The sequence below is a fragment of the Vigna unguiculata genome, chromosome 11 (assembly GCF_037176805.1).
Source record: "Vigna unguiculata cultivar grain cowpea cultivar isolate G323 ecotype 2 chromosome 11, ASM3717680v1, whole genome shotgun sequence".
In the NCBI taxonomy this organism is placed as follows: domain Eukaryota; kingdom Viridiplantae; phylum Streptophyta; class Magnoliopsida; order Fabales; family Fabaceae; genus Vigna; species Vigna unguiculata.
In genome coordinates, this window is record NC_140802.1 from 33,924,132 (window position 1) to 33,939,905 (window position 15,774).

The window sequence follows — 15,774 nt, forward strand, 5'->3', positions numbered from 1 at the left end:
TAGCCCTTAGTGAGTCTCAGGCCTCCTGCTACTCCCACCACAAGAGTCAGTCCGCTCTAAGTGAGACTGACTGACTCCTCGGAGCGTCAGGATGCAACCTTACCTAGTTATACAGATGGGGCACCACCATGAACACCCACTAACAGGGGCCATGGAATTACGTCCCGACCACTGAAGCGCAACCCCGGAGGTCTCACCTAGAGACCCCAAGGAATTACACACTGACACGGACCAATATTCATAAATCAGCAATAAGAGAATATTAAATTATATTTTTCAATTCCATATCAACCCTTGAAGTCTAATCCTCATATCAATCACATCTCAAACCCATACCTCTGGTCATCACCACCCCAATGAGTCTGAGGCCTAGTCTCATATCAATATCATGTTCCTTTAGTTTCAAACCGCATACTCATTCATATGCTAAGTCTCATACCAACCCATTCATCCACAATTCATGAATCATGCCAAACATATACTTCATGCTCCATTACATACATGTTCATCATCATACAATCATATTCAACCAACATGGATCACTCGGGAAACATCAAACGTCCAAATTATAGCACAGCCTCGCCCAGCATCTCGCCCAGGCTGAGGGGTCTCGCTCAGGCGAGACATCTCGCTCAGGCGAGCCTCCCCTCGCCTAGGCGAGAGCACAAAAACAAGGGTGGGGGCATCACGGGATCTCGCTTAAGCGAGATTCCTCTCGCCTGGGCGAGTGGCCTGCTCGCTCAAAAGGTGAGCGAGTCGCCTGGGCGAGATTTCGTGCAGAGGTCTCCCTGTTTCATCTCGCCTAGGCGAGATTGACTCGCTTGGGCGAGATTAACAGGTCTCGCCACTGTTCTTCACTGTAACAGCCAAGAAAACGAACCAAACCACACATGCAAACCATTTTTACACATCAAGACAACAGATCTAACCATGCAATCAACAACCAACGCAGAAACAGCTCTAAAAAGACTCGAAACTAGAACCCTAGCTTCCCGTACCTGGAAAGGAGCTAACGGAACTTTGACGCGGAACCTTGGGGCACAGTAGCTCGAGTGGTGGACCTAGAACTGGCAGAACAGCGGTGAACACGATTATTTTCGGATTTTAATCGGTGGAAACGAATGTAAAGCTCTAGGAGGTAAGCACGAGAGGTTTAAAGTTATTTACGTGAGAGTCGAACGGAGCCTTAGCGGAAAGGGATGACGGCTGCAGCTCCAAGCAAGGACAAGGTGCCTCTGAAAAGTGTAGGGTACCCCTTAGGTTTAGGGCAGACCTAAGGGTATATGTGTTTGGGCTGGCCTTAGGCCCAACTACAAGGACGGCCCACTGACATTAGGGCTGAATAAAGAAAATGGACCTTACATGTTAAAATGACTCAATTTGGTCCTTATATTTATTTTTAGTTTCAATTTAGTCTCAATTTTTGTTAAAATGAAGCAATATTGTCCCTCCTTAAATTGATACTTAATTTAATTTTTTTACAAATCTTATGATGATATTCTTAATAAAATTGACATTTTTATTAAATATTTGTAGAAATATTTTTAAACAAGCTTTTTTTAGTTTTATTATTAAACAAAGTTAAACCGCAAACTTAATTTCAAAAATTAACAATTTTATCATCATATATAAAGACATCAAGTGTATCATATTATACAAACTTAGTGAATATTAAAAATCAAATAACTTGCCACACATAAGTTTAGGAACTAAATTTCAAGTTCAAAACAAAATCAAAGTCTAATGTTTTGTATAAAATTTAAAGTTAATTTAAAATATTTATAGAAATATTTAATAAAAACGTTAATTTTAGTAAGAATATCACCATAAGATTTATAAAAAAGTAAATTGAGTGTCAATTTAAGGAGGGACAATATTACTTCATTTTTACAAAAATTGTGACTAAATTGAAACTAAAAACAAATATAGGGACCAAATTGAGTCATTTTGACATGTGGCACAACTGTGAAGTGACACGTGTAAAAAAAAAACAGAAATTGACACGTGGCATTGACTTTAACACCGTCTGGTCAAATTAACAATAATGACTAAATTGAATCATTTTTAAGAAAATAATGACCAAATTGAGACAACAAAAAATTTGAGGACCAAACTGATATTACTTGACAAATATAGTTTTAATTTAATTTTAATAAAAAAAATGAATTGAGATATAAAGATAATTAATGATAAACTAACTAATTTTATTAAGGTATAAATACTTATTTAGTCCCCTAATTTTTTGGTTTAATTCAATTTGATCCCTTTATTACTGGTTGGTTCAATTTAGTCAAAAGGGTTCAATTTGATCCACTCTGTTAAGTTGGAGTTAATACTATGTCCATACTTGTCAAGCCGTGAAATGTTTTAATCTTTTTTCTAAAAAATTATAATTTTTCACGTGTCAAGTTATTGTCGTGTCACGTGGCAATTTACCGTCATAACATATAGTAGTGGTAATAGCTGTTTTTAATTTAATTTTTTATTTAAATTTTTTGTTCAATTTAGTACCATATTTTTTAAAGCGATTTAATTTTGTCCTCTCAAATTTGAGACCAAATTAGTAAATAAACTTAATTATAATTTATATATACATGTTAAAATAAATTTTTTGAATTTATACATCAAATCATTACACCTAAATACTCAAATTATTTTATTTTTTACATTTTTACTTTTGTAGTTTTTTACACTTGAAATTTTTTAACTTGTAAAAAATAAAATAATTTGAATATTTAGGTGTAGTGATTTGATGTATAAATTCAAAAAAATTATTTTAACATGTATATATAAGTTATAATTAAACTTATTTACTAATTTGGTCTCAAATTGGAAAGGAAAAAATTGGATTGTTTTAAAGAATATGGATACTAAATTAAACCCAAAATTTAAATAGAAGACGAAATTAAAAACAAGTATCATTGTCACATATCACGATGATAAACTTCAAAAGATTTTATGTGATGACAAATGATATATAAATTTTGAAGTGTCATGCTCGAATGTTAAAGTTCATGTTTAATATGAGTTTACTGGGATAATTTATCTTAATTAATTTGTATTGTTTAAATATTAAGATATTAATTAATTAATTAATATATGACAATTATTATGTTAATATATGTGTGTTTTTGTTGTGAATTTCATCACACTATTTTGCTATTATATATGTTAAAGATAATTTCTTTACAAGGGCGTTAAACAAATGACTTGGAACATAAGAATTGATTCACATCTAAAGTTCACCATTTGTTTCTTGTATCAATAAAGCAATCTCTATATAAATAGATGGTGAAACCAAATTTTGAAGTCAACGTAAAAGTTTGCTAATAATCCACTTAATATTTTTAAATAAGATAACAAATAAGATTGTAGATTAGTAAACCTTCAAATATTACACTTATATTACACTAAAAGAAAATGTTCATTTATAGATAAATATTTACTCATGGTGTGAAAACTTTGATGACCATATGAACCCAAACTAAACTATTTATTATTGAAGCATTTGATCATTATTTTTCGAAATTTTTATTTATAATACAATAATAACGGAAACTATTTTACATTATTTAAAAGTCATCATATACAGTAAAATTGATAATGGTTTGTGTTAATTACTCTATAGAGAATTGATTCCTCATGTGTAACACACAAAAATAAATATCGCATCTCTCAATTTTGAAATATGAATTTCAAATGTATTATGTGAATGGATCTTCCGGAAAAAAATATACATAATCATGTCTTCCGTATCCTGGAGTTCATTGTTTGAATTGATGATCGCCTAAAACATTAGAACAAACAAAAAAACACAGTTAATTGTTTTCATGATTAAGAAGTGAATTATTAAAGACAAAAAGTTTCCAAAATATATAGGATGCGATCGGTAAAGTAATAGTTTAATTTCTTTTTTCTTTGCAAATTGTAATATGACAATTTATAAGTAAAAATATATAAAACCTTATGCTTAGAAAAAAATCTCAATTTTTTTTTAAAATCCATTCAAAACCATATATATCGTTTTGAATAGATTTTTTTCTTCTCAAAAACTGATTTTTTAGAGCAGATTTTGTTTTTCAATTTATTAGTTTCTTAAGTATAAAAGATTTTATTTTGGTTTTTAAAATATTTAATTAATATTTGAAAGTTGAACATTATTCACCTCAAATTTTGGACAACTTAACTTAAATGTCAAATAATTTAAATTAAAATTTAACATATTGTTAGAGTCTTTACCTTTTATATATATATATATATATATATATATATATATATATATATATATATATATATATATATATATATATGAAGAAAAATGTTAGAAAGTCTTAATTAACTATTTTGGACAAAAGTCAAGCGAAAGCATTTTGAACTAAATTTCAAAATACTTTTATGTTGATAGACAGATTGTTTGACTAGTTATACACATTTGCTAAATTATTATAAATGGTAAACGTTAGTTATTATTTGAAAACGTAACAATAATAATACTTGTTAAATATTTAAAAAATAGTATCATGATTGTCATTTATATATAAAACTTTTCTTCATTATATATTTTTTTTCACGGCGAAAATAAAATGTATAACGATATATCAATTATATATAAAAATATTCTTCTTCATATTTCTTTTGCAATTTAATAGAAATTGAATATATATTCAAACTTAACAGTATTGTCATTCTTGTTGAATTTTCTACCATTATTTATCAATAACACAAATATTTGCCATAATTTAACTTGTAATCTTTAAGAGCTTTTCACTACCAAAAATTAATATATATTCATATATAAAGAAGTTACTTTAATTTAATTAAAAAATTATAAAAAAAAGTTAGTTTCAAACAAAATATTTTAATTAAAAATACATAATATCGTATAAAAATTAATATTATTACTTGGCCTTGACTTAAATATTATTAGTTCAAATTAGAGGCAGTGGCTGTTTCTAGCTAAATTTCAAAATTCCATTACATTTAATTAAAACAAAAAAAAATTATAAACTTGATTTCTAATGTTAAAAGACACTCTCCATACATTTGAGAATTAATCTTATTTTTGGACATTATTATCATTGTCATGTTACTATCCTCACAAACAATAATATTATCAAGACACAAATTGTCACTATTATTATTATCATTATTTTTGTAAATGTATCCTTAAACTAACTTATAGGTAGCAAACTTTCTAAATAAGTATATATTTTGAAATTAAAATTAAAGATAAACTAAAATATGATTCTTTTTTAATTTTATTTGAAATTTAAAACTAAAAATACAAGGAAGGATACATTCGGTTTAACATAAACACTTTAAAAGACTAAAATATAACCTTTTAAAATTTAAGCGTCAAAACTGAAATAAAAAATACAAACAAGAAAATAAATCAATTCTAACCAAAAACACATCACATAATTTTGCGTTCAAGCATATATTAGTTGAATCACTCTCCTTTTTTTTCTCTCTTAAAAATGCATGCAATTTTTATACATTTTACACTATTTCAACTTATCTTAAGTAGGTAAAAGAAAATATAATTTAGTTAGACTGACTCTATGGTAAAAAACAAATCATGATACAAGTGAACCAACAAATAGTTATTACATTTTCTCATGTTATTACTTTAATTTTATGAGATAAAATTAATTCTTGTATGTTATCTAAACACAGAAAAATAGTTCCTATCCAAGAATTTTCAATGTTTTGAAGGAGATTCTGCCATGCATAGGTTCCATGAGCTACTAAATAATAACAAATTCATTATTAAATAAATTTAATCAGGTAATTCTTTTAAAACTACTTAAATTTTGACACCAACAATTTTTTACACACATTTTACATCCATTATTTTATCCTTCAATTTCTTTCTTTCTTTATAAATACAAAAACTATTTTTTTTAATTAATTGAGAAGAAGAAGGTAGTTCACAGTTAAAAAGGTTTAAAATGAGCAGTTTGAAAGGTGAAAACTATTAGGTAAATTTTCTATTAAAGTAAATGAAAAATATATAAGTAAAGAAAAATAAATTCACATAGTTACCTTTCAAGAGCAAGAGTTTATTCTAAATTATTTTATTTAGAAATTTATGCTCAGAATTAAGAATAAAAAATAGGTAAAAATAAATAAAAAGTCAAACTAAACAATACCTGTAATGTAGTATGGTTGAGAGTGATGCTGAAAGGGTATGACAACTTCAGGCCTGAGATTCTGAAACTCTTGCAAATAATTTGAACAATAAGTGTTGTAAATATCAGAATCAACAATAGCATTCTTTTTCCCATGCAGATAATCTTCTTCTGCTTTCTCTTCTCCTTTGCAAGCAATGAAATCTTGCACAGACTTGAATCCTAGAGAGGGAAACTGCAACATCTGGTGTTGGCTTCTGAATCTCTTGAGTTCATCCAACACTTTCTTGTACTCATTGTAAACCTTTGTGTACTCTCCATAAGGGCCATGAATAGGGTCTCTTTGTCTGCAAGATGCTTCCCATGTCAATGAATCCACCACTCTTCTTCTATCCTCCTCTCTTGCATTCTTTACCAACTTCGTTATGTTGCTCACACCAAAAACCTTGTGCACTGCGTGAAACTCACGGCTTCTGTTTGATGGAAAGTAAGGTGCCAATATGCAGTTTTCACTGCATTTCTTCCTTTGATGCTTGCATGCCGCACATGCAGGATGCATTCCGCTGCTATTTCTTTGCATCTGTCAAACATGTTTCAAAATTTCATCATTATATAAGGAATCATACACAGATAAGAGTAGAAGAAAATGTTTGATACTGTCATCTGATAAATTTTATGCTATGTTCTGAGTTGTTTATTGTTATGCTATGTTCTAATGATATAAAAGAATCAAAACAAAAGAAGAATGAGAGGAAGAGTATATATGATAATGGTGGCATGCATGACATGCAGTAAAGTTTTTGTATCTGTTCTTGTTTAGAAGAAAAACAGTGAGACAAAACAGAAAATGTAGTAAAATTTAAGATACAAACCTGGACCAAAAATGTTTAATGTCTTGAATTAAGGGAATGAAACATCAATATGGGTAGAAATAAGATATATATAAATATTAGGAAGAAAAACTGTTTGGTTTAGGAAGAGCACGAAAAGATGGTTCAGGTTCACGTCTCTTGGAGGGAAAATTATTTATATAGGAAGAAGTCTAAGTAAACTCTAGATGAAGGGATAAAGGCAAGTGTTTAGGAGATATTCACGCATTAATTATCTTATTAAAGAGATTAAAAAAAAACTATAATTCTAATTATTTGTATTATTATTATTGGTTTGTCACCTTCCCCTCTTGCTGTTTTTTAATGTAGAACAAAAACCAGTAAGCTATTTCTTAGTTTAAAACTTTTACAAAAATTTGTTTTTTTTTTATTATTTAATTTGAGTATGGTTTTTAAGGGTTTAATTAGAATGTTGTGATGGTGTATAAAAAGTGGTGATCATTGAATCATACATGATTATAGTCTGTGTTGTTGACTGATTAAGCTTGTAGAGTTGCTCATGCAACTTTTGCTATGAGTCATTAAATAATCATTCGGCATCTTCATGTTCTTGACGTGAGGCAAATTGGTAAGTTTAACATTTTTTTATTGTGTTTTATTTCTATATATATTATGATTTCTTAAAACACATTTGAACTAAAAAAGTTATTTATAGAATATTTATCTCTTTCATATCTTGAAAAAATAATTTAATGAACTTTAAGCCTAACTCAACCCCACAAAACCGGCTTGTAAGGTGAGGTTTTCCCCTCACTTATATACTATGAAATGGCCTTATATCTAGTCGATGGGGACTTCCAACACACCCCTCACGTCGAGGTATATTCATCTCGTGTGTGGGATAAGAAATTAGTGGGTGGTCCATTAGCGGTGTGATATCGGGTGGAACCATGTCAAAGAAAGTTCGCTAGGATAGGCTCTAACTTGGATTTGTGTAGAACTTCCTTGCTTGATTTTTGTTTTCAAAAATTATATTTAACAATTTACAAAATAACAAAATAAATCATATTTATATTTTATTTACTTGAATTAATTTTTAATAATAGAATTTGAATGATGTCTTCTTAGTTTTGTTTTGAGGGACATAATTAACTTTAGCATTTTACATTTATAGTCTTAAAATATTTAGTTAAATGATTTTAGTTTAGTTTTATGAAAAACTAATTAAATTTGATAGAGGAGTAGTTATTAAATGTAATGTGTTTAGTTATTTAAGTTTTTCAAAATCATAGGTAAAATCGCTCTCTGTTTACCCAAATCCATTCATAAACTTTAATATAAATTATATTTTTATCAAATTTTAAGAAGGTCAAATTAAAAAAAAATCTCTAATATGAGTTCATTGAAGGATAAGAAAATAAAAATATATCATTTTAAGAAAAATATTAAATAATAAATAAAATAAATAACATGATTCTATGTTAAACAAATAATGATTAATTTACATTTTATTTTATTTTATTTAGATTTATTTTTGAATTTGAAATTTATTTATTTTTTCTCTTTTTATTTGAAACACATTTTATTTCTTATTAATGTATGAATACAAATATGAAATAATTCTAAAATAAAATTTTCTTGTTTTAGGAAAAAAAACCTGTATGTCAATTAATTAAAAAAAAAATATTTGTTGACACATCTTTTATACTACTTTTTTTATCCCTTAACATGATAGCATTTTAAAAGAAAAACTTGCCAGGTTAAGTGGTAAAAGAAATGTTATAAAAAAATGTGTCAACGAATATTTTCCTAATCTAAAATTAGCTTTATAGCGATTTTGAAGGTTTCTTGGCATAGGTTTGACTCTCATAAGTTGAACTTCTTCTCATGTATCTATATTCTGAAATAATCTTCCTTCAAATCTCACACCACACGCAATACTAAGACTAACTATAATCACTTACTCCATCTTTAACGACATTCGCTTGCCATATTTGTTTTTTTTATTTTCTTTCATGATTTCAGATTTTAGTAATTGATGATATAAATAGTCAACCAATTTATTTATAATTTGTAACCATATGTATTGAATTTAGAATCTTATCTTATTTTTTCTATAAATCAAGAAAGAAGATTCACTATTAGAACTCATCATACACTAAAAAAAAATATATTTATTTATGTAATTTATAATAAAATTCGTATGTAATTAGATATTATCTACGGATTACATAAAAAACAAATATGTATTTAAACTAAGTTTTGGTAAACTTATTTACGAAAAGAAAATTTGTATGTAATTTTACATGCAAAATTTTTCGTAGATATTAAAATCTGTATGTAAATTACATACCAATTATTTCGTATGTATTTCTCGATGAGTTATATACGAAATATTTCGTATGTAATTTACACACAGAAAAATATGTAGATAATTGACCAAAATATATATGTGTATATTTCATACAGAATAATTCGTATGTAAATTATATATGAAAAAAATCTGTATGTAATCTTAAAAACTACATGTTTTTATTTCCAAATTTTTTTTATTTCCTGTTAATTGCAATGAAATTTCACTAACACCAACAAGTAATATTTTACTTAATCCAAATCCAAGTTAATTACAAACAACATAAAATTCAAATAAAAAATATTAACATTATCTAAATTCAAGTTATAAACAAAATATCCAAATCCAGAGATAAAATCTCCATCATCTTCAAGTGACTCTTTTTTTCTATTCATCGGACTTTTCTACACCTTTTTTCTTTTCTTTTAATCTTATTTTTTATGTTTCTTTCTTGTTCATCTAATTTATACCTTGAATCGTTTCATTCTTACTAATTAAATTTGTGAAGTTAAATTTGGGTTCAATGAAATACATCCTACAACAAAATTTAAAAAACTTATTTCTAAGTGGACTCTTTTAAGAAAAACCTATCCATTTGCATGTAAAAGTTACAGTGATTTTGTACCTATAACACCTTCTTTCGAAATAGTTTAGTACAGGAAATTAATTGCAACAAGTAAGGAAGCTTGTGGAATATTCAACATGTGAAAAAAATCATATCACTAAGAGTGAGCAAAATTTGAGATCCAATTTATAATAACCTAAATCTATATTAGTTTTAGTCCATTTAAATAGATTTGGATTTATCGTATTTGTGATTCTAAATCCAATCTACTTGAATAAATTTGAATCTACTTAATTAGATTTGAGATTTAGATTCAATCATCTTTTAGATTTTGAAAATTTAAAATCAAAGTGTGTCTAAGTCGATTAAGGTAACTGAGGATCGATTCGAATCAAGTTAATCTAGGTTTAAGGTTGAGCAGAGTCGAATTGGAGCGAATGTTGAGCCAAGTTGACTTAAGGTGAAGGTTAAGCCAAATTGGTCTAGGTAAAATCGAGTTTGTTCCAACTGAATCTGAAATTGAGTTTGCCTCAAGTTGAAGCTCATGTCGAGTTTGTCTAAGCTGAAAAATCAAGTAGAGTTAGCTTGGTTTGAAGGGTCAAGTTGTATTGGCTTGGGTCGAAGGTTGACACGTGCTTGTCTAGATCAAAGATCGAGACAAGTCAGTTTAGACTAAAGATCAAAATGAGTTGGTTAAGGTTGTAGGTTGAGATGAGTTATCCTAGGCCATTACTCAGACTAAGTCGTCACAGGTCAAAGTTAAAACTAATTTCGTTCAGATCAATGATCAAGTTGTATCAGCTCAAATCAAATATAAAGTTGAGTCAATCCAAATTGAAGATTTATATTCACAAAATTAATGTAAACAAAATTACAAAAAATGAAGTTGAAGATGTATGTTCTTTCGAAAAAAATTACTAATTTTATTTTCATAAAGGAAGGTATATATATATATATATATATATATATATATATATATTTGTATATTTGTATAAATATATATATATATATATATATATATATATATATATATATATATATATATACATATATATATATATATACATATACACATATACACATATACACATATACACACATATACATACATACATACATATATATATATGTATATATGTATGTATGTATGTATGTATGTATATGTGTGTATATGTGTATATGTGTATATGTGTATATGTATATATGTATATATATGTATATGTATATATGTGTATATATATATATATATATATATATATATATATATATATATATATATATATATATATATATATATATTTATACAAATATACAAATATATAAATTTATATAATTATATCTATTATTGAATAAATACATATAATATTTTTTTTTTCATTTTGGTCGACTTGGCTTGACCTTTGACACTCGACTTTCAGATTTAACTGAAGGTCACGTTAAGTAAATTTCGGATCATAGTCGAGCCAAGTCAAGATGATTCGACCTAAGTTGAAGGTTTATATGAGTCGACTTTGGGGACTTGTGGACTTTTTTCATCCTGACCAATGAGAAATTTTACAACTTTTGAAATTTCAATTTTCTTTTATTTTTGTGTGGATTTCAAATTCTATTATTTTAGTTATTTTAAATACCTCCTTAAAATTTCTTAATTTCAATTTTCCTTTAATTTCTCCATCCAAAAATTTCATTTTACTTCATAAATTTTCAAATTCTTCAAATAAATGAATTACTCTTAAATTGTCTCATCCAAATACAACATAATTATAGACTTTTATATTTATATTTTTCTAGAAAACATGAGAATTTACTCATATTTCGATAGTATTGTTACATCTCAAATAAAATAAGGTTAATATATAGTCAGATATAGAGACTAAGTTGGTGTGAGAAGGAAGAGTAAAATTGTTACTTTTGTAAACATAAGATTGGATAATCCATCATTATCCCTTGTTACATTACAATAAATATTCGCTTATGTCCGCATTTTGATCTTAAAAAATTGATGCAGACTTATTGAATTTTAGGAGTCATATTACAATATGAAATATTACAGGTCATATAATTATATTATGGATGTTGGAAATTTTTAAAGATTGTGAAAATATGAGAGATATAATAATATGATAGATATAAAAGATGTTACTAGAGGAACTTGTTATTTTATTTTATTCATATACTCTCTCTATATATAACAAAATGCAACAGAATGTAAAATATAAGTAATTGGTCTTGATGAAGTTGAATTTATCTTCAACTGAATAGAAAGTGTTATAAACCTTGATGTCAATGTGAGTGAGTTGAAAGATTGCCCTTATTTATCATTAGTTAAATAAATCAATCTAAGGGTGCATTCTTTACCTTTCGTCACATCTTACTTACAAAATAGTCAATCGACAATTATACGTGAATGAATCAAAAACTATTTGTTAAATGACTTTATGTATTTTCTTTTGAAAATAAAATTACAAAATTGTTGATTCGAGAGTTTTGTTTTTTCAAATACAAATTTAGATGAGATACAAATTAAGATGAATGCGGACTTAATCGAATTTCTACTATACAATCAATTGGATACTTTCGAAATCACATATGAAACAAATACTTTAAATGAATGCCCGTAATTATTGTCATCCTATTCGCTGTTTTAAACATATTTTTAAAATAATTCAGAAGCCAATTCACTTTGAATTTAAAGATCCAGTATATTGGCTCCAAATTTAGATACTAAAAGTATGATCAAGTAAAATAAAAATTACCAGTCATTACTTAATTAAATTATAGCCAGCACATATTACAATAATTAATTGATTATATATTTATAATAATATTTAACAGGTACATCCTTAGGTATACATAATGTTTTTTTCAAAATTAAATATAAATATTTCCTTCATGTATAAACATATATTCTTGAATTTTCTGTGATCCTCTATTTGACCTTATCCTTCAATATCTCCCCTTATTTTAAAAATTATAAGCATATTCTTACAAAATATTTTCATTTCTACAACTTTTGAATTATCTATAATTATACGATGAGAAAATTTCCTCTTAATCCATAATTACTTATTTTTAATTTATCTTTTATAATATAATTATTTTTTTTAAAGTTTAACTGTCATTTTTATATATTCTTTATAAAACTGTTGTAATAGTTTTTTTTTTCATTCATTAACAGATATTTTCTTTTTCTTTTCTCAATTCATTTTATTCTGTTTTTCTAAGGCCCATTTTTATTTTGTCCTAATTTTAAAAGGGTTGTCCAAATCAATTGGGCCTAAGGCTGGCCCATAAGGAGTCAAAGACCCTAATCTGCCCTAACCTCACTCATTCGTCTCCTTTTCAGAAAAATAGTTCCCTTATTCCCTCCTAGAGCAGTTGTGAACTCTCTACTAGGGTTTAACCTCCAAATCTTGGTCAAGGTTACTCAAGCTCGATCTCATTTTTCCACTCCATCTTCTAAGTTTGTTCCTTGAGCTGTGGTGCTCCGCTGTTGGTGTCGAGGCCTTGCACTAGCTCATTCCAGGTAAGGGAAGCTAGGGTTCTTTGCTTTTTGTCATATGTTGGTTGTTTCACTTATGTTTTATGATTTTTGTGCCTGGAAAATGCTTGTCTTGAAATAAGAATGAACTGGTTATTGTTGGGAATGGGTGTGTGTCTCTGTCACGTGAAGCAGGAGATGGCGAACTGATGTTCTCGCCCAGGCGAGCTCATCTCGTCCAAGCGAGCTCATCTCGCCCAGGCGAGAGTTGCAGAAACTCGCCCAGGAGTATTGCGCGAGTACTCGCTCAGGCGAGTGAACTGATTTTTGAGCGAAAAACCATCTCGCTCAGGCGAGATGGCCTCCCAGGGCCACTGTCGCAATCTCGCCTAAGCGAGAGTCTGTAGCTTGAGCGAGGGTACTCCGCTCGCCTAAGCGAGGACGTCTGGCTTGAGCGAGACCCGCTGCAAGTCACCCTATTTTCCTTCGCTTGGTATGGATGGAGTATGAGGAGTTGGTATGGGTTTGACCTGGAATATAAAAGAGGTTGATTATAAAGGTTGACATGGGATATATATGCATGATGAATACATTACTTACTTGTTTGATTATGATTGGTCCATGGTCAGTGCGTAGTTCCTTGAAATCTCTAGGTGGGGTTTCAAGGTCGTGCTTCAGTGATAGGGACGTAATTCCATGGCCCCTGTTAGTGGGTGTCCATGGTGGTGCCTCATCTATATAACTTGGTAAGGATTCAAGATAAGGATTGCATCCTGACACTCTAAGGAGTCAGTTAGTCTCACTTAGAGCGGACTGACTCTTGTGGTGAGAGTAGTAGGAGGCCTGAAACTCATTAAGGGCTAACCTTGTGTGTGAGGGAATTGTTTCATTGTAACACTTGTAACACATAGCTTGGGGGTGAGCAGCTCGAAGGTGAGCAGAGGTATCCACCACAAGTGCAAGCATCCGCTGAATCCGACCAGGTTATATGTATCCGGATGAGTCGAGTCGAATCTTAGTGTATTGTTTGAGAAGTCATAATATGCTTGATTGATATGTGTATATTGGATTGTGAAAATGTACGTGATTGTATTGATGAAATCTTTTGGCTCTAACTTACCCTTTCTTATTTGAATGCCTAGTATGTTATCCTTCAACTCTTGCGATGATCATCAATTTATTGATGGGAGCAAAGGCGAGAGGTACTCGTGGTCAACAGAGGAGAGAGGATTCCGCTACATAGGCCACCTGGGCTGGACTTGATGTTTTATTTTGTTGGACTTTTCTTAGGGCTACGGCCCATGTACCAGTTTGACTTATGGTCTCTATATATTCCTTTTTAATTTTATAATTGGTTTTCCTGTGGCACCGTGGTGTGCCTTATGTTGTAAGAAGTTGGGTTTAAAACTTCAGGACTGCGCTATTATGTTATCTCGTGCGACGTTTCCGTTAATTATGTTTGTTAATTTAATGGGACGTTACATTTTTAATAAATATAAATTTATTTTTTGTATATTATGATATTACAATATCATCACTTGCTAATATAGTACCGACATGGTAATGTTATATTTATGCTAGTAATATCTAATAATAAAATTTTTTAATTTTAATAAATGCAAAGAGAAAAAAACAATTCTAGTTTGGCCAAAGTATCTCTCCCTACCATTTTATAAAAGAAATTTAACGGGTGTATATTTATTATTCAATTTTATCCTTCAATAAATAATTATTCTTTTAAATTTAATTTTTTTTGAAATTGATTTTTTTTTCAAATTAAAATAATTTTATATAATAAAATATTATCTCTAAAACAAATAAAAATTATCTACAATAAAATTATAAAAAATTTATATATTTATTTTTATAATTATAATTTTATTATTTTTTGTTACTATAGAAAAAGCACATATTTTCACTAAGATTACTAGATAACTCTTAAATAATGATAAATTTTGATGATAAAAAATATGTTTAAAAATTAATATAGAGATCAATTCATAATATAAATTATTTTAATTATAAATTTAGAAACTAATTATAATTTTTTGAAACTATTTTAGCTATTAATATCTTTTATAAATTGGTATCTAAATTTGTTACTATAATGATTAATTATTTTTTGTAAATGGATCATTATTCGAGGATTTTCGTAGAGTAATATAAATTATAGCAATATCAACATATAATAATGTCTATATATTACCAACGCATATACAAAGTTATCATTCGCCAATCGTCTTTGAAACGAAGAGCAAAGTTAATAGGCCTTCAATTCAATGACATTAACCACCCAACAAAAACTTATTTTCTCAGTGTCTAAATTTTAATTAATTTTTTGAAAATTTATCGACTTAATTTGAACAATTAATAATTAACAGAGGATTGAAAGTGGTGAGTTTTTTAAGGGTTCT

At 28.3% G+C, this 15,774-nt stretch overlaps 1 protein-coding gene across 1 annotated transcript; it reads right to left on the minus strand.

Moving 5' to 3' along the window:
* Positions 1 to 6,141: 6,141 nt before the first annotated feature.
* LOC114170315 (LOB domain-containing protein 27-like) lies at positions 6,142 to 6,711 on the minus strand. The gene has a single exon (XM_028055798.2). The coding sequence runs from the start codon at positions 6,709 to 6,711 to the stop codon at positions 6,142 to 6,144; it is 570 nt and encodes a 189-aa protein (XP_027911599.2).
* Between the last annotated feature and the right edge of the window lie 9,063 nt (positions 6,712 to 15,774).